The sequence below is a fragment of the Sturnira hondurensis genome, unplaced genomic scaffold (assembly GCF_014824575.4).
Source record: "Sturnira hondurensis isolate 20B ecotype Veracruz unplaced genomic scaffold, ASM1482457v3 Scaffold0010128, whole genome shotgun sequence".
NCBI lineage: Eukaryota > Metazoa > Chordata > Mammalia > Chiroptera > Phyllostomidae > Sturnira > Sturnira hondurensis.
Window position 1 is genome coordinate 5,455,858 of NW_028082759.1, and position 21,485 is coordinate 5,477,342.

Below are 21,485 nucleotides of genomic sequence, written 5' to 3' on the forward strand. Positions count from 1 at the left end.
AATAACAATAACCCAAATAAACAAAAGCTTTTGTGTTCTCAATACTATTGGAAAATGTAATGGGATCCTGAGACCCAAAGAGCTTGACAACCACGTAGGTATCAATTATAATCTTCTCCTCATTAATACTCTGTATTGTAATGTATTGGGAAACTTCTTGAAATCGATGAAACCTTCACTGCTCTAGTCACAGTAAAGATTGAGAATATGTGCAGGCTGGCCTTTTTCTTGATCTTATCCCCTGGTGAAGTCAGACACACGTACTTTATCTTTTCCAGGTCGATTGTTAATCTAATAGAGTATAGTGGCTCTAGAATGCAATCCATGATTTGTTTGTTCCTTGTGAGCTTTCTCTTTGCTTTGATTTTTTTTTCTATACAGAAAGAAGACATAAGCAAGAATCACCTGCAGTCTCATAAGAAAGAATTATTTTCCAGAGGAATTTCTAATCAATAATGTGCCTTTAAGTACATGAAACAGACTGAAAAAAAAATAGCTGCAATTTACATTATTGTCTAAATACTTTTAGGAGAGCTGCTCAATAATGATAGTGTATCAGAATACAATTATACTATTTATTATATATAGCAAAACATTATATATTTTATGTATTTATATCAACAATAAAATTTGGTTAATTTCTAATTATTTGATGAATATTTTAGTCAATGACAAAGGAGAGATTGTGGTGATAATTGTCTTCCTCTGACTTAATATTATATTACTGTAGCATTTAAGGTACGATCAATAGCAAATTATAATTCTACAATGCAGTGATTTAGTAACCAAAGATAAATCAATAAGTTTTAGTGTTAAATAAAGTTAGTTACTAGTTCATATTATTCTTTTTATTTTCAAATAATACTAAACTTACCTTTTTAAAAAAATATCTAGAAGAAATGTTTTCTTAGCTAAAGAAAAATGTAGGCAAGAAAAGGTTGTATACAGTGCATTTCTCATCTTGAATAACTCAGCAGGGGTAGGTTTTTGATTCATGAATGCTCTCACGTCTTTGGATGTATGCCTTTGGAGCTAAAAACTTTTCACACACAGAGTAACATCATACCAATGCACCTCAATATGATCTTTGTATTACATTAATCTACAATAACCCTTACTCTTTAATTTATACCAGAAAGATTTTAGAGTGATTGTGTCAAATTCTTTATTAGGCAGTGTTAATTCAGAAATTAGATTCTATCTATCTATCTATCTATCTATATTATATATACATGACATTATTTCAAATCAGTCCTTTTGAGTCAGCATACAATTTCCTGAACTTCCAAAGGTATTCAGATTCATATTTTTTAAAAAATGCAAATCTGAACAATTAAGTTCCCATTTTCTTATTAATCTAACAAAAGAAATAATGTAGCATTTGTTAGCTAAATAATTACTATTAGTTGGAATCATATATATAATTGCATATATGCCAATGTGTATGCATGTATATGTATGATATTTATACATCAATGTATGTGTGTACACATATTTTCAAATAGATATCTATTGTCCCCAAGCTATAAGAATAATTTTTTAATAGATATAAATGGATTCAAACAATAAATCTTAATATAATCTTAAGTAATATGGAGAGTTCTAATACTTTGAGGGTAGCCTGAATAATATTATATTATTATTTAATAATATAATCATATTAATAAATACTATAAACAAAATCAATTTATAAGGAACAAATGATTCACACACTTTAGAATTTATATATCATAGATTCACTAGGGGAATTTTAAGTTTATTTCAAGTATTACGGTAGATAAATCATGCTCAGCGATGTAAAATAATTCATCCAATTAACCAGAAAAGCCAGATCTGTGGTACCTGATTTCTGATTCCTTCAGTTATATTTCTTCCATTACAATGATACAATGAAATCAATTTTTTAAATGCTCAGAGAAATACGTGTCATCTCAATAGTGAAGGTAGTACAAAGGAATGCGGTCTGACAGATTTGTCCGTGATAGTGTCAATAATGATTGAATTTGCACACTCAAATAGGAGATCTCCAAGTGGAATAAATTGAGAGGGTATAGTTACACCAGAACCTCCTTAATAAATCAGCTGTTAAAGGAGCTTATACAAATGATTTATGAGAAAGAAATCCTAAGGGAAAAAAGGCAGGGTAGGTAGAGGGGACAAAAATTAAGTGGCAAAATTCCAAAATTACTTGAAACTTGGAACAAAATTCCAAAATTACTTAGGAGACACGGCCCTCACAGGTAGCAGTGATTCCAGTTCACATAAGAAGCTATCATTGAGGAAGAAAAAGTTTGCCTAGGATGGATTGTGAAACAATAATTTGAATTATTATATACTTGGAGTATATGAGGATATATATATTTTTCCCCCTAAGAATGTAATTAAAAAACAATTGATGGGCTATTTGAGTAGCTTGTGCTTTAAGTAGCTTTCTTTTAAGCTTTTGTGGCTAAATAAAAATTAATAATAATAGCAACAATTATAAATGACAGTAGATTACTGTCATTTATAGATCTTTACTTAGATCTATAAGTAATGGTCATTTATAGATCATTTACTGAATGTGGACTATACTTAAGGAAATGATAACAACCCTATGAGTACTAAAAATGCCTTTATTTTTGAGATAAGACAGTAATAACATAAAAAGGACCTAGTGGTAGAGACTGGATTTGAATTGAGATCCTTCAAGTATATAACTCATTTTCTTAAATAATTTATTATATTCCCTAGATAAGGCAATAGATTTTATAATTTTTTTCTTACTCTAATGAGGGCTTATCATGTAAATTATGCTTAACTAAGGTTGCTTTTATTTTTGGCTCAATTTTATACTCTTGAAAACATTTCATATAATGCAATTTAATTCCTGACCGTATGTCAATTATCAATTATGATTCAAGCTGATGAGCAATATTAATATTTTTAATGGTAGAGGTTTTACACAATAAAGTTAAAATATACTCAAGTAAAATTATTAAATCAAAATGAAAATGGAAGGGGGTGGCTGGGATGAAAGTTAGTAAAGGGATTAACCAAAAAATCATTTGTGTACAACCCATGGACAGGGGCAATGGGGTGGAACGGACTGGGGGAAGGGAAAGGGTGGGTCGGGCGGAGGTGAGGAAAAGGAGAAAAAGTGGGAACAACTGTGACAGCCTAAACATAAAATAAAATAAATGATAGTAAAAAAATCCACTACAATTTAAACAAAATATTCACAACAATATAAAAGGTAATAGAATTTAGTACCTTCTTCTCTCCATAATATGTTAGCTACTGCAGCATGTTAAAAAGAAAAAGAAAAGAAGGAAAAATGAGTAAAGAGACGTTCAGTTGCACAGTGATATAAATAACTATTAAAGAAGTCAAGGTCTCTGAGGTAGAACATGTATGTAAAAGTACTGAAGTGAATTTAACAAGTAGTTTAACAAAACGATAAAATGTTGGGACTAGTCAATAATGTTCTATCTATTTCTTAAAATAGGCTATTCTTCTTTAGCATAAAGGTTTTGTTAATAAACAAAGAATATTTTATGCATCATTGAAAAGAGTAAGATTTTTAAGTTGAATATAGAGAAATATAGATTAATAAAATATAGATTAAAAACAAGCATTGGTAGTTAAACTATTTATTTGATGATATAGTTAAAAGCCACTAATCAAAAAAGCTATATTTTTTAAAATTCTCAATATCACAATATATAATATTCCTGCATAATATGCAGTATTCTTGAGCAAGGTTTCCTGTAAAAACAGGAAAGTGTTAAGTAGTACATGTTTTCACCTTTCAAATAAGGCAGAATTCAATACATAGATATATCTTGCTTATTTCAATGCAAAATAACAGTGTATATTGATTTGTTGCTAGAAAATCAGTTTATTAAATATTGTATAGGGACTAAATCAGTAGAGATTAAAATAGTAAAATCGAAATAGAGAATACTAATAGAAATATTCTCAAAGAAATGTCTTTGAACATTTTAACAGCTATTACATATGGAAACAACTTTGTTTGTTATATCAACTTATCCTTCATACAATATAAACAGCTACTTATACTAAATGAAGGCTTGATAATGACATTCGTAGGTTGAAAAGCACATAATGCATGTAGGAATGCATGTATGACTGTATTAATTCAAAGTCTTTAGTATGCACTTAGGTCTTCCATGATATGCTAGTGCCATACCAAATTCACATTTCCAACACCACGTCATTTTTAATTTCTTCATCTTTACTCATATGTTAAATCAGACAGTAATAATCTTGGCAGAATTCCTTATCTAATTTCTCCCTAGTTTTCTTTTAAACAAGCTTAGTTTTTTTTTTGTCTATAGCTAGCTGGTACAGAATTTGAGCTAACTAGCTTTTTTTGTTTTCTACATACAGAATCCTTTTAAACCTCCTTTGCATTCCTTAATATACCATAACTAAATTTTCTCTTCTTCTGTTCTGAAATCCTTTATTTATAATTAGACAATAAAGACCTGTAAGTTACTGACTCCCAGTAACGCAGCACATACCCCTGATAACTGAAAAGTAAAGTTCTTTCTGAAGATAACATACGCCTTATAATGAAAAGGTGGTTCAATGGACACAGGTGCATGGAAACTAGTAACAGAATCTTAATTAGAGTCTTTTTAGTAAACTGTTTTATTTGATATAGTATGAACTTGCAATTATATTCAAGGTGATGGGTCTCATTAAATGTTAGATATGCTATCTCTATGTGGAAATACATTCGGGGAGTTGAATGTTATACAAGCAACAGCGGTAAGGAAGTTAACTGCACAGCAGCCTGCTAGAGTACTGAACAGCTCTTTTCCTTGGCTGCTTATGGGTAAAGTGCTTTTCAGCTGAGTAATTTCGCTTGTCCTTGTCTTTTTCTGAATGTGTAAGGTTTTCAGCAGCACATAACATTTTTTATATGCTATATTTAGCTAAGGATAACATTTCTGCTATATGGCCTATTGATGGCTTTTCTTTTGGATTTGAGGAGTTAACAACTTAAGAAGTAAATGAAAAATATAACATTTTAAAATGTTGGTACAATTTAATATATTTGAAAGAACACCATATATGGTTAGTGTTATGGTAGTTGAAATTTCTTGGAATGCACATATGGTGAATGAAGTGAGACATTTAAAACACACTGTTTTTAAGATTGAAAACTATATAATATATGTCAAATACATTGCCTGCCATATGTCAAATTTAAAACCACTTTAAGGGAAACTCATTCTTTTGGCATTAATTGAAGACAATTGTTCCCTGTGACCACACAGATCTAGCATCTAATATAGTTCCTAGCTTGCACTAGGGCATACAACCGAGATACTGCCAGGAATCTATGGTTTAATTTCTACAACATGATACGACAGGATAATCAGATACTTTGGGGGGTAACTTGAATAAAGAAATCATGTTAAAAAAACAAAAAGTACAGAGAACCAGAATTTGCAGAGCTAAAGGCATCACAGAGAGGAGCCAGGACTGTGCTAACTTGTAACAACGCACAGAAGGACTGAAAGAGACGTGGGAGGCAGGAAGACATACACAACCCACAGGGGAGGCGAGAGTCAGCAGCTGTCCGACTACGTACTGTGAGGCTCTGGGTTCTGAACGTGGGTATATCACTGGCTGCTCCCTGTTGCCAGGTTCACATTCACATCAGTTTTGAAATGACCTGTACTTAACCACATAGAGTGCATTCTCAGTAACCAAGGAAGTCCAATGGAAACCAACACATGATAAGAACCGTTGCCATGTCGAAAGATTAAAGCCACCGCACCAAACAAAACTTGTATGCTTCGTTTGCTCCAATGCCAACCCCAGGGAGCCTATTATCGGCAGTTGTTTTTACCTGATGTATAGAACATTATCTCAGACTTAGTGGCTTAAAACAACAGAAAACATCTGTGGTCTTTGTGGGGCTGTGAGGCTAGGAAGGTTCTGAGTTGGGATATTGCATGAGGCTTGAGACATCTCAAGGCCTGGTGGGGACTGCCAGGCCCACGACCAAGGTGGCTCACTGGCATGCTGGCAATTCCGTGTGGGTCCTTGGCAGGAAGCCTCAGTTCTTACTCACGGGACTCTCCCCAACCTGTTTAAATGTCTCACATAACTGGCAGTTGGCTTCCCTCACAAGAAGTGATCCAAGAGAGCAAGGCAGAAGCCACAGTGCCCTTTATGATCCGGCTTCAGAACTCATGTACTTCCACCTTCACCCTTTCTGCGTGATAGATACCTGATCTAGTTCAATATGGGAAGATACTTCAGGGGTTCAGAAAGCAGAAGAGCCAATCATTAAGACCATCTCGGACAGCACAACATGTTAGTGTCAACAGACTGCTAAGCAAACACAGCTTTAAGAAAACTTTTCTACTTAACATACTCCTAGCTAGACTGCCAACACTTCGGTTTGTTGTAATATAAAAATCCTAAACCCACCACTGTTGTGAAGCTATTTGATTTTGTTAATGCTTCACATAAAGGATTGATTTTAGTTTTTATGTCATAAACAATAAACAGGACATTATTAAACAATTGTTGTTAATTGGCTATGTAGGGAAAACATAGTCTTCTAATTTGTTCATAAATCTTACCATTGAATGTAGACGACAAGCAAAGTTACTACTTATTTTGTTTTAATCTCCATATCTCAAAAAAATACCACAGGGTAAATTAAAGAATTAAAACATAAAACGATTATAGCATAGTTTAAGTAGCACGTGGCACATAATGAATTTCTCAGTAGATCTGGCTATGTGATTTTTATGAAAGACTATCACTCTTAATAAGTTTTTATTACTCCTCTCACGTTCTGAACTTCTCACTATTTAATATATATTTAAATATATTTAATATATTTTAAAATGCATTTGATGTATTTATATTACATACAATGCAACATAAATATTATATTTAAATATAGTATAAAACATGTAATCTTTGAAGGAAATTGATTACTTTACAACAATATCACCGAAATAAACAAAGACAGATAAATATCTTGTGGGGTAAATTAAAAATTATAATTACAGACCTTAAATGCATTAAATATCTGACATTTATGGAATTCTGGGTAAATACATGGTTTATACTTTAGTTAAGTTTGCTTATCTTCAAATAAATTTCAAAGCAGAATAATAGCAGGACAAAGAAAGGCATGAGATGCCTTAACAGAATAATCACTGTAGTGGGTTGTGAACTTAGTGTTTGACATTTTTAGCAGTCGCAAGAGAAAAAGAAAATATTGGACTGTACACTGTCTGAAGAAATATTCATGCAGGAAATGATAAAATGTCTCTAAAACAATTTGACTCCAAGTTAACAGAGGTTAACTTCTTAGAACATATTTCTAAAGAAACTGCATGAACTAAACAGACAAATCAGGTTGTATGAGCATTTTATGAGCATTCAATGAGTTACATTTTTTAAACTGCTTAAAACAGGGCCTGGTAGAAATACACACACACACACACACACACATGTATACATACGCATATGTACACACACATTTTTTAAAAGAAAAGCACTTTTTGCCAAACAGAGAGACGCATCTTTGAAGTTAAGAACTTTGTATTTGACTCAAATTGAAGCAGCATGCAGCAACCATATGGTCTATTTACTCTTTTTAACAGAGAAAAGCAATATGTTTGTGCCCACAGTGTTGAAGAACAAACACTCAATATGTCCCTTCAGACATTCTTCATCAAATACTGGAATCCTCAGCAGGCCAATGACAAGTTCTACAGTGAATTCTAATATGTCTCTCATAATGCTTCACATGCTCAGAATATGTTGATTAAAATAAATTCCATATTGCTTTTGATTCGCGTTTAGAAACAGTAAGCACTAGCCTTGGCAAAACTGTAAAAAACAGATTCCCAGTCTGTCAAATGCCCATGCTATTATCAGTAAGGTCACCTGTAAGTGGATTAAAAAGATGACTGAGATTTTCTTCCCCAAAGTCCTTTGTATTTTAGCTCCAGTACAGTGTCATGATAGAGAGGCCAGATTTCTCTATTATGCAGTAACAGTTTTGATGTCAAACTAAACACAATTTTCATGAAAGAATTTCAGCTTAAGCATGAAAGAACTGGCAATCTTAAATTAGAAAGTGTCCTGATGGTCCCAAGAAGATGGATTAAGTGAACACTGTATGTCTGATTTGTTCTGTGAGTCATAGGAATAGGATTATTTTGCACTGACTAACTCAAATTTAGCCTGAAGTATCTCTTACTGTATTTTTCCTGGAATATTTTTCCTTCTCTCTTAATTATGAAAGTAGTACTTACTCAAAAAACCCCACAAACATTAGTCTCTCTGTTTCCCTTGCATTGGAAGAGAGGGAATGGCAGGTGCTGCTTAAAATGACATCGTAAACTGTAGATGTTTTGTTGTCAACTCTTCATGATATTCACTTACTAGTCTGCATTTTCCGAAAATCTTGATCCATATGTTTCTAGTTATTGGAATTTACCTACCTTTTTCCCAAATATTTTTCAGAGGAACCAAGGAAAGTCATGGTGTTTTGAATATCATACATTAAGAATCAGTTCAATGTTATATTTAAAGAGAAAGGAAAATATAATGAAATCAGAAATACGTCTCCAGTCATCCACAGGTTATTTTTTTCCTTTAGTAACTGACATGTTTCTTACCTCGCTCTTTTAAAACTCCTGCTCACAATACTACCTGTTTTTAAATCTCTCACTTTCCAGGGGACTAAAGCTTCCTCTGTTGAGACAGTGTGAGTTCTGCTTTTAAATGCCTGGGAGTTTGGGAACCACATTCTTTCTCAGCATGTTAAAAAAGAAAGTTAAAGCAGGAAGAGGTGGCATCAATATCTAAGACTGGGCAAGGAAAAGAAAAAGGTGCCCCCCACTACCAATTAAAATTAAGAATCTGGAGTTACTGGACTACTTATTATTATTATTATTATTATTATTATTATTATTAATTTAATAGCATTTTTGTTTTTTAAATTCTTCTTTTAAAGATTTTATTTATTTATCTTTAGAGGGGAAGGGAAGGAGAGAGGGAGAGAAATATCAATGTATGGTTGCCTCTTGTGAGTCCCCTGCTGGGAACTGGCCTGCAACCCAGGCATATGCCCTGACTGGGAATTGAACCTCGATCCTTTGGTTTGCAGGCCCCCGCTCAATCCACTGAGTGACACCAGTCAGGGCTGGAAGTACTATTTTAATACAGATTGTCTTGTTTATTTGAAATAGTATTACTACAACTGGGAGGTGAATCACTACTTCGAATTACTACAGTAGAGAAACAATTGCTGGTACATCAAGAAGGAATGCACTGCTCTGATTTCCTCCAGTCTTATCTGTCCTCTCTCTCCTTCCCTGTCCCAATTCGCACACAATTCAGATTCTGGATTAGTAAGAGAGAAAAATGCCAGCTGCTCTTAGTTTCCCCATTGTCAACACTGAATAAAGAGCAGAGCAAAAAGCAGACATCGGTGATATTCTAGCAGCTGTAATTACTGGCACAGAGAAAAAGTGAATAGGGTCAAAGATGCTCGGCAGAGAAGTGACAGGGAGAGCGGAGAAACTCGGCCAAGTAGCAGGAGTGCAGCCAACCACAGTCGTGGTGAGATGCGCGCTGGCACGGAACGATGGGGGCATTTCCGGCTGAACCACTCTGATATCACCGAGACTCCATACACATGTAACCCTTAATTATCGCTCACGCTTGAAAAATAAACTACCTGAACCTTAAAATAGCTTGCTGTTAAATATGAATACAAAACATCCAGTTTGTAATTCTTGACTAGTCCCATATTTAGCATATGATACTACCACTACTCATTTTTACCTGTTTGCATTATTTTATCCATTGTTCAACATATTTTAAACCATTAAAGCTAATAATCATTGACCCAAAATAATAATCATGGCAATCAGAAGAAACGGTCAGTCAGCCCTCATTATGTGCTAGACATTGTGCCAAGTGTTTTAGAGCATTAGATCCATTAAAATTGCATTTCTACAAATGTCTCTAATTGAGTTAACTTCTATTTTCACTTAATCTAAAAGAGCAAAATAAAACAAGCATGTGTTAAAAATATAAGTGGTTAGGCAAATAACCTGGAGTAAAATAATGTTCTAAAAACAAATTGCTGAGCAGTGCACGCGCCTAAGTATCACACAGAATGTTTTTAGACTAGGCTCTGCGGTCCAGATTCTCTCTTCGGCCAGCACTGTCCCAACTGTGAATACTGCATGAGGTGAGGGTTGCTCGGGAGGCCACAAAAACAGGAAGCTGACAGTAGATTGTTTTGTATCTATCATTATATCTGTTGCTGTAGACTAAAGACACAGTTGGCTTCCCAGAAGTTCCAATAATCTGATGAACCAAGTAATGATATTTTTGGGGAACTGCCAGTATGCCAAATAACTCTTCAAAAGCTGGGTAAAGGAAGATAATAAAATACCACATCGAATGCTCACACTAATAGCGTTAGAGAAGCATTCTGTAATGATTTTCCACAATCTGTGGTCCATTCTAAGATTAAGTGGTAAAAGTTCAAAACTGTTGGGCGTTCAAACTGGTAATGAAAAAAATCCTATCCAGGCAATGAAAAAAAATTAAAACACAAATGTCTTCTATATGTTAACAATAAAATTCAGCCAAAAATGCTTATTGTGATATCTCTAGAATAAACACTAAATAATGAATATGTAGAAATTTTACCTTTGCAGAAACACAGCATGTATAATACTCCTAATTTGACTTTTTCTATTTATGCAGTTCAAGGCCTCCCTTAATTTGGATCTATTTAACAATTCATTCTTACCAATGTGTGACAAATTCCAAGACAATAATTTCAATGATTACATATTATACAAAGTTAATGACATCCACCATGGGCTCCATGAGTCTTACCCCGGGTTAAAATACCTTCAGGTCTCTAGCTGTGGAAGTATGAATACATCTACTAACTATCATCTCAAATGTCATCACCTCAATACAGACTGTGCAACTCAGTTGGAATTTGATTCATGTCTACAATCTTATCACACTTGGCTTGTATGTCTATTATAGCAATTATTGTATTCTACCATGTGTTAAGGTTGTCCTTCCTAAACTAGACCACAGCCTTTCTGAAAGAGCTTAATTGTCTGATTTGGTGCTACCCATATGCTAGCAACAAGGTTTGTGTTTGTTCTTCCCTCAGTAAATACTTAATAGGTGAAAGCACAAATATACAAAACTAGTGTCCCCTGTAGATTTTCTGCTCTCATTACATGAAAACTCTCATTCACTTTATAAATGTGGTAAAGTCCTTTTTCTAATAGACAGAAAACAAATAGGTAAATTTGGAATGATAGTGAAATGGTATCCAGGCACTTGGGGGTGGGGGGTTAGCTAAAGTCACCCACATTTAAATTCCATAAATCAAATTACAACCATTGTAAAAAAGTATTTAAATTAAATTAGGTTGCCATGAAAAAATGGAAGTAATTAAAAGTCAAATTAAAAACTAATGATAAATTATGGCACAGTATTAGGTACATGGCAAATTCTTCCTAAATCATTTCTGATTGTATGGTAAGTCAGTTTCTCTACTACCGGTGATTCTGGCTTCTATAGCATACGCAAAATCAACTCTTATGGATGATAGCAAGTATTTTCCAAAGGGCGGAGAACTGATATTTCTACTAGCAACGTACGGTTTCCCATTTTTCCAAAGATTATCAAGTCTTAGTATCATGCAGCTTTTTAACTGTTAGCATTCTGTCAGATATGAATGGCATTTCTCTGTGGTTAAAGGTGCACTCCAGTGATAACTAATGACGACCTCACACTGAATGCTAATGAAGGTTAGCATCATTTCACAATATGTACTGGCACTTCATTTTCCTAATTACTGAAAGTCTTAATGAATCTATGAGCTAGTTTTAAAAATTATTATTGCTATTTCCCTTACATCTGTCTATCATGTATCTATTCATCTAGCCATGATACTGAGTTCTTACCAGTTTTTTTGCATTGAAAATATGTTGACGGTAAAGATGTATGACTAAAACATAATTTTAATGTTATCATACTGTTTCTCTGATGTTTATTCTGCCTTTGAACACACCCTTAAAATTACATTCTAATATTAACATTAGTATAATTACTTGACAAAAAATAAAATAAATCAATAAAAATAATGTTAATATTTATTTTTAATTCACTGAATATTACTCAATAGAAAGATTATACTAAAAATTTTTAAATCACAGTGAACAATTCCTATTTCTTTAGAAAGCCCCAAAATTATATAACATTTCTCTCAGACATTTCATATAATAAGATTAGTAAGCTTATTATAAAATATACTTGGAATAGTGAGGCTCATGTCATGATTAATCATGACTGATAAGCATTTAATTCTTACATACACATAGTCTTTACTTAAATATTATCATAGTGAAATTAGAAAGTAACACATTTTTCCTTTAGTCTATAGTATAATCTCAGTCTTTTGAATCTAAACTGAATTAAAAACACATTCTAACTTTTGACTACGACATGTTTGAGATAAAAGAGAAATATTTTATTCAGTTATAGTTTATTTATTATTAAAATCTCCCTATTGCCAAAGTATTTCTAAGATTGTATTATTATATACACCAGGATTTAATATAAAGATATGTATTAAAATGGGGGAACTATATTAAAATTGGCACACAATTTTACTGTATGAAATAGAAAAGTTTTTTAATAGATTCCATGTTTAACAATATTTCACATGTAATGTTACAGTTTATATGTAACACAAATATGGAATGTGCATAAAGTTGGAAAATAAAGCAAATAAGGAGGCAGAGAAATCATCAAAGTGTCTGACTCACTCTGGAATAGTTATTTCACTATCAGCTACATTAGAATTCAGAAATCTGGGTGAATGGAGCACAATAGGACACACAGATGTGTCATCTGTGCTCTTAGTACAGAGCTGACAGAAATGTGTGGCGTAATTTACAGCACAACGTTCTAAGAAGGCGCCTCACTTCACAGCCCTCTCCTCCAGAGCAGGCATTTGAAAGACACGTTAGTTTTATCATCTCTTCTTACGCATTATTTTCTGACTCAATTCCTGTGTCAGAGGACTGTAAGAAAATCATGGAGTGGTAGAAAGTCTAAATTCTTTAAGTCTAAGTACACAGTTATTTTACAAAATATTCATCAAGTTTAAGACCTCTGGAAGCACGGAATCTTAAAGCAATTTCTAACACTCTCTCCTGTAACCACCAACAAGGTGTTCGTATTTAGATTTTTTTAAAAGTTTCATAAAAGTATTACACTTAACACTGTCAATCTATAAGCTTACTTAGTCTGCATGTCTGAAGTAACATAAATAAAATGTCATCATAACTTACCTAAACTTATTTTTAAATAAACCAGAAATATTGGCATTGTGTAATATGAGATGAGATAGTAATATTCCCCTGAAGGTAAATAATGTCTTGCAGACAAAATGTACGCAATAAATCAAAATTTAAAAAAAAAAGCTTTGAGTCTTATTCCGTTTGGTATGCAATAGAAATGCCTGATTGCTTACGATTATTATAAACCAGTAAATTCCATGACATTCAGATCATAGAGCAAGTTTTACTATTGTGTAAGAATGGCAATGTCTTAAAAACAGATCTATTTAATGGCTTTGAAAAGGGTGTTACTTAGTAGATATCCTCCAGATATGGAAATCACGAGGCAGATGATTTCAGCGTTTTCTGGGTCAAGAGATGAAAAGATTTATGGAACAAGTTCCTTCACAGCATGTGAAAATATCATTGGCCAAATTGAGAGCATGGGTATTAGAATTTATCATAAATAATGAAAGCTCATAAAATAATAAATGCTTATCTTGTATTGTGAACCTTGACATGAATCTGACTGTCCCAAGTTAATTTTATTTCATAATAAGCTTATTAATGTGTAAATGTTTGGGACAACCATTAAATATATATTTTTTGCTTTTCAAAAGAAATGTGAATCTTTACTCTAAAATGTTTTCAGTATAACTCCACTATTGAATAATATTCAGTGAATGTGAAGTAAAGATTAATCATATTCTTAATTTAATTTATTGCATTTTTTTCTTCAAGTGTTTACTTTTATTTCGTTCTTTTTTATTCTGGTACTTAACTTATAACTATCAGATGAAAATCTCACCCCAACTATCATGTCCACACCTTATCTTTAACTATGGACTTTTCTGATTCTTAATTATTGCATCTCACATTGGCGGAGTGTAAAAATTTCTGATAAACGGACTGCTGTGCTTGTCTTCACCTCCGGCTTTTTGCAGATGGTCCTACTCGTTGATTTCCACCGTCTTTCTAGTCTCAGTAAACATTAACGTCCTACTTAAATAATATCATTAAGTCTACATAATTGCTCTTTCAAAATAGGCATTTTCTCCATTTTTAAAAACAAGAAGTAAATAAAGACTGCAGAGGTTAATTACTTTGCCTACATTACCAAAATATATTCTATTTCCAAAGTTGGTGATAACATATTCAAACTGCCTTTACATGTAGAAATGTTAGGTTGTAACCTATTTTAACATCCTTTCCTCTACTTGTAAAATAGGCAAATACTCTTTTTAGCATTTATATATCTTTTGAAATATTAAGGTACAAATGGCTACATTTTAACATACTTCTAAATTGTGTACTGTGAATTATACACATTGCATTTTATAATAATAACTTATATGAACATTAATCTTACAATTAATTTTATTTCATAAGAGTCAAACAATATTAATTCATTGAAGTTAATCCTTTGAGTAAGGATTATCACANACACCTTATCTTTAACTATGGACTTTTCTGATTCTTAATTATTGCATCTCACATTGGCGGAGTGTAAAAATTTCTGATAAACGGACTGCTGTGCTTGTCTTCACCTCCGGCTTTTTGCAGATGGTCCTACTCGTTGATTTCCACCGTCTTTCTAGCCTCAGTAAACATTAACGTCCTACTTAAATAATATCATTAAGTCTACATAATTGCTCTTTCAAAATAGGCATTTTCTCCATTTTTAAAAACAAGAAGTAAATAAAGACTGCAGAGGTTAATTACTTTGCCTACATTACCAAAATATATTCTATTTCCATAGTTGGTGATAACATATTCAAACTGCCTTTACACGTAGACATGTTAGGTTGTAACCTATTTTAACATCCTTTCCTCTACTTGTAAAATAGGCAAATACTCTTTTTAGCATTTATATATCTTTTGAAATATTAAGGTTCAAATGGCTACATTTTAGCATACTTCTAAATTGTGTATTGTGAATTATACACATTGCATTTTATAATAATTATTAATTTATATGAGCATGATAAACTTTGTTCACTTAGTAATCTTGTAGAATTTAACCCATTTAAATACTTTTTTAAAGAATCTTACAATTAATTTTATTTCATAACAGTCAAACAATATTAATTCATTGAAGTTAATCCTTTGAGTAAGGATTGTCACAACAGCCCAGTATTTCCAAATGTAATACTGCCTGTGATAATGGTTTAAAAAATGTTGTATATGCCATTATAATATATTTAGACATTATATTCCAATATGAGCAAGAAACTGGGTTAATCATATTCCTTACTGAAATCTTAGCAAGTGTGATATAATCCATGCCCTGTGCTTAATGCAGCCAGTAGCTTAAAAGCTTTCAATAGCAGCCTGTATACACACCACTTTTCATTTACCTTAATCTTGAAGATGAATTATTATCATCTGACAATTGACTTCCCTTGGGAATGGAAATGTATCAAGGGCTTATGCTTTGTGCAAGGTGTTTTCAAATAAATAACATTTACTCTATCTGAAACACCTTGCATTTCTCGTATCATCTTCTCCTACTCCCTGTCACAAGCACCACGCGGTCCCCCATGGCCCATCTCTGCTCTTCCTTACATTTCAATCCTCCCTGTATATCACTCCATTAAATCTTAGTTATTAAACCCTATCTCCAATGTAACTGTAGGAATATATTATTTTGAAGCACTTTTCTGTACTTCAATTTGTCACATGAGAAAACATCCAGTGAGGTCTGTTGACAAAGCTGGGCACCGTAACTCAAGGTTTTCCAATTCAAAGATTAGAATACAAGCAAAACGTAAACTCCTTAGCCATCTGATGCTTTGCATGAACCATTCATTCGACAGCATCTTATTGCTGGGAAATGTAGTGTAAGAAAAAACGCAGTTGATATTATCGAGATTGCTCTATTAAGTAGAAAATAGCTGGATGATTACTCCCAAGCTATAGGTAAACAAAATAAGTTTGTGTTGTGTCATTTAGCCTGAAAGTTGTAAATCTTTCCCCATTTTTATTGCTATCTACATGGAATTCAATATGTCTTTCTCTTCATCTTTTGAAGATAAAACAGAAGAAAAGCACATTACATAGAAAATTTAGAAATATAATAGGAATGTAATCTTGGATGGGTAGTTCAATTAGTTAGAGTGTTGCCCCAATATGACAAGGTTGCCAGTTCAATCTCTCATCACAACACATACAAGAAGCAACCAATGAAAGCAAGAATAAGTGGAACAACAAGTAGATTCTCTCTCTCTCTCAATCTCTTCCCTCTTTCTTCTTCCCCCCCCAAAAATAAAGAATACAATATGAATGTAAATTCACNATCGAGATTGCTCTATTAAGTAGAAAATAGCTGGATGATTACTCCCAAGCTATAGGTAAACAAAATAAGTCTGTGTTGTGTCATTTAGCCTGAAAGTTGTAAATCTTTCCCCATTTTTATTGCTATCTACATGGAATTCAATATGTCTTTCTCTTCATCTTTTGAAGATAAAACAGAAGAAAAGCACATTACATAGAAAATTTAAAAATATAATAGGAATGTAATCTTGGATGGGTAGTTCAATTAGTTAGAGTGTTGCCCCAATATGCCAAGGTTGCCAGTTCAATCTCTCATCACAACACATACAAGAAGCAACCGATGAAAGCAAGAATAAGTGGAACAACAAGTAGATTCTCTCTCTCTCTCAATCTCTTCCCTCTTTCTTCTTCCCCCTCAAAATAAAAAATACAATATGAATGTAAATTCACCAAAATAGTTTTGCTCTGACTCTAACAAACATGGCCCTGAAAAAAAGTTCATCCTTTATTAAAAATATCTTAATAGCTATATATATATATAGCTATATATATTCTAATCAGCTGAGTCAATTTTTTAAATGTGAAGAAAAATAATGATATTTTATATTTGGATATATAATAACATAGGAGCTCATATCCTCATATCTGTCTATTATCTCCATCTCTATCATCCATCTTTTCATTTATGTCTATACACCCATCTCTGTTTCTATCTACATGTATCATTCATGTTCAAAATTCTTTGATTGCTAACAATGACCTGATATTCCAGGCTTTTTAAAAATTATGTTTGTCAATGTTTCTAGTAATTATTTACATAAAATAAGCCTGAATAGAAGAAGGCCTCCTTTATGTCTCACACTGTGGAGAGCGCTTTATAATGTCTGTACAGAAATCCCTTAGTGAGTTAAAATTTATCCCATATTACGGATAAAAAAAGCAAGGCTCAGAAAGGTTTTGTAACAGCCTCAAACCACAGGACTATTATGTGGTGGAAAAAAATAATTCTAACTCAGGTTTTGCCCCAAAGTTCATGCTCTTCTATTCCACAACCCTGCTTTTACAGATATGCATTGTATCCCATTGCAATTACAATGGACAAAGACCTCTGAGATAATTCTTGGTGTATATGGACAAGTCAATACATTTTCAATATGTACAAATAAAAGTAAAGTCATGATTGATAGGTCCATGAATGTTTTCTTTGGCTTTTAAAAATATCTATCAAAATACATATGTGCCTTGTATAATTAATATTGGTCTTTGCCTGTAGAATTGCTAGAGGAGAACCCAGAGCAATCCTTAAGGTTTGAAGTACAAAGGCCACCGTTTTCCCTAATGTGATCTCCACCTGACTTTGGCTTTGTTTTTGCTATATAGAACTCTGACACCTTACTGAGTACTCAGAAACACCTGGGAAACTGTCTTCTATTACATAGATAAGCTTACATTTTCAGTTTATTTTATTATGTAGCTATTAGTATTCTACTCAGTTGGATTATTTTTAGTATTACCCTCATTTTAGTTGTGTGAATAAATTTCTAAAAATGGGCACTTTCAGATCAACAACCAAATATGTGATATGTTCTTAATAGCCAGTGTGGCAAATTTGTATGGAGAAACTTAAAAATTAAAGGCTTTTATTTAAATGACAGGTGAATTTGTTATGTAAAAGACACAGTGTCTGCATGTCTATAAAAAGGTAGAATATAAACAAAAATTCATAATGCTTGAGAGTTCTGGGTTACAAATAAAATCTATTAATTTCATTGTCAAGAGTAATTTCATGAAGCTTTTCCCATGTTTTCTTATAGGAGTTTTTCAGATTCATTTGTTATATTATTTTTTGTGTATGTGTAAGACAGGGACCTAATTTCTTGCATTGACGTGGATATTCAAGTTTGCTGGCACCATTTCTTGAAAAGATTCTCTTTTCTCCAATGTGTATTCTGGTACCCTTGTCAAAGATCAGTTGCCTATGTATTTTGATTGTATTTGTGGGCTCTCTATTCTTTCCCATTGGTCCATATGTCTGTCTTTCTGTCAGTACCATTCTGTTTTAATTGCTAAAGAATTGTAATTTATTTTGAAATCAGGAAGTGTGTTGCCTCTAGCTTTGTTCATTTCTCTCAAGGTCACTTTGGATATTTGTTGTTCCATATGAATTTTATGACTAAACTTCTATTTCTCTAAAAAGGTGCCATTGGGATTTTTATGGAAAGAGCATTGAAGCATAGATTGCTTTGGGTATTATGAGCATTTTAACAATATTAATCTTCTAACCCCTAAACAAAGAATGTCTTTCTACTTTTTGTTGTCTTCAATTTATTTCATCAATGTATTATATATTTTTTCAGTGTACAAGACTTTTACCTCTTAGGTTAAGGTTATTTCCAAATATTTTATTTGTTTGATGCTATTGTAAATGGGATTGCTTTTTAAGTGTCTCTTAGACAAAAATTGAATGGACATTTCTCCAAAGAAGACATACAAATGGCAAAAAAATACGTGAAAAGGCATTCTACATCACTAATCATCATGAATGGAAATCAAAACTACAATAAGATATCATCTCATACATGTTAGGATGGTTATTATCAAAATAACAAAAGACAAGAGTCATGGCCTGGTTGCATAGAAATTGGAACCGCCCTGGCTGGTGTAGCTCAGTGGATTGAGCACGGGCCTGCGAATCAGAGGATCGCTGTTCAATTCCCAGTCAGGGCACATGCCTGGGTTGCAGGCCAGTTCCCGGCAGGGGACACACAATACATTGTGTGTCCTCGGCAGAGGCAACCATACATTGATATTTCTCTCCCTCTCTCCTTCCCTTCCCCTCTAAAGATAAATAAATAAAATATTAAAAAAAAAAAGAAATTGGAACCTTTGCACTCTGTTGGTGGGCACATAAAATGGTGGAGCCACTACGGACAACTTTATGAAAGTTCCTCAAAAAATTAAAAAATAAAACTGTTGCATGTTCCAGCAATCCCACTCCTAGGTACATATCTAAAAATACTGAGTTAAGGATCAAAGAGATACTTGCATTCACATGTTCCTTGAAGCAACATTTATAGTAGCCAAAATATGGAAACAACTCAGATATCTATCAAAAAACGAATGAACAAAGAAAATGTTGTGTATGTATATAACGGAATGTTATCAGCCTTAGAAAGACACAAATCATATTTGTGACAACAGAATGAACCTGGCAGACATCATGCTAACTGAAACAAGCCAGTCACAGAAGGACAGATACTGTATAACGGCACCTACATGAGGTATCCCAAAGAGTCAACATCATAGAAATAAAAATTAGCGTGGTGGTTGTCAGGAGATGGGGGGACGGGAGAAACGGAGAACTGCTCCGTGAGTATCGAGTTACAGTTAGATAAAATGCAGAAGCTCGGGAGATCCGCTGTGTAACTCAGTGCCTATAGGTAACAGTACAGCTTTGTGCACTTAAAGGTTATTAAGAGAGTAGAGCATATGTTGTATTCTTACCTAATTAATACATTTAATAAAATTTAATTCATTAGTTTTTACTCTTATGCTAGAAAATGTCACATAATTTAAATACAGAAGCAATACCCATAAACATTTTATGTCTAGACTTAGGAAAAATATCTTCAAATATTTTACTTGTACTGTTTCTCATAAGATAACTGGAAGTTTTGTATAAATGTAGTAATTCCTATACCACTGTATCTTATAAAAATATTAATTCTGATTTTAAAAGCATACTATTAACATATAATCTCAAAACTAATTTAAAGTGTTATTTTGACCTCTAAGAGTTTAAAGTGATAGTAAAACAAAGTGAAAACATAATTTCAGAAACTGTTTATAATTAAACTAACATGTTCATTTGGTTAAATATATGACTAAACTATATTAAATATTCTTTTNTTAATACATTTAATAAAATTTAATTCATTAGTTTTTACTCTTATGCTAGAAAATGTCACATAATTTAAATACAGAAGCAATACCCATAAACATTTTATGTCTAGACTTAGGAAAAATATCTTCAAATATTTTACTTGTACTGTTTCTCATAACTGGAAGTTTTGTATAAATGTAGTAATTCCTATACCACTATATCTTATAAAAATATTAATTCTGATTTTAAAAGAATACTATTAACATATAATCTCAAAACTAATTTAAAGTGTTATTTTGACCTCTAAGAGTTTAAAGTGATAGTAATACAAAGTGAAAACATAATTTCAGAAACTGTTTATAATTAAACTAACATGTTCATTTGGTTAAATATATGACTAAATTATATTAAATATTCTTTTATAGCTTTCCTCAAGTTTCCATGCTAGTTTAGAATGATTGATTAATTAAGGGAGCTATGACAAGGTTTTTTAATGTTGTAAATAGGGAAATATGTTGAAAAATACATGACTGCTATTAAAAGAAAATCAGAATGCAGAGTTGAAATTAAATGTCTCACAAACAATATCATAAAGAACAAAACTAAAGTCTTCAATTACTTGTTACCCTAAAATTAGTTTTTAACAGCAACTGAATATCAAATTAGTATATTGCAGAAATATCTAGAGTATAGTAAAAAATACGGTAGAATTTATGCAGGTCATTAAATCCAGTTTTCTTTCCTCTTTTTCTACACTAATATTTTCTTTCTAATTATTTGCTTGTAATGATGATGACCTAAGCAGATCAAATATAGAAAAAGATAACTAGATAGTCAAAAAGATAAGATCCTCCTTCCTCATTGGACCCACTTATACCTAAGTGTGCTCAATGATTTAAAAACAAATAAGAAGCTTCCTGGGACAACACATTAGCCTTGTTCAA

General features: G+C 32.5%; 1 protein-coding gene across 4 annotated transcripts in view; it reads right to left on the reverse strand.

Annotated features, from left to right (window-relative positions):
• FSTL5 (follistatin like 5) overlaps positions 1 to 21,485 on the reverse strand; it is a 558,399-nt gene that overhangs the window by 74,615 nt on the left and 462,299 nt on the right. For 2 of the 4 annotated variants that reach the window (XM_037058316.1, XM_037058315.1), the window contains exon 11: positions 3,253 to 3,279. The exons of the other annotated variants lie outside the window; for them this stretch is intronic. In XM_037058316.1, coding sequence (XP_036914211.1) covers positions 3,253 to 3,279 — 27 coding nt within the window. The remainder of the gene's footprint in view (positions 1 to 3,252; positions 3,280 to 21,485) is intronic. 4 annotated transcript variants of the gene reach the window in all.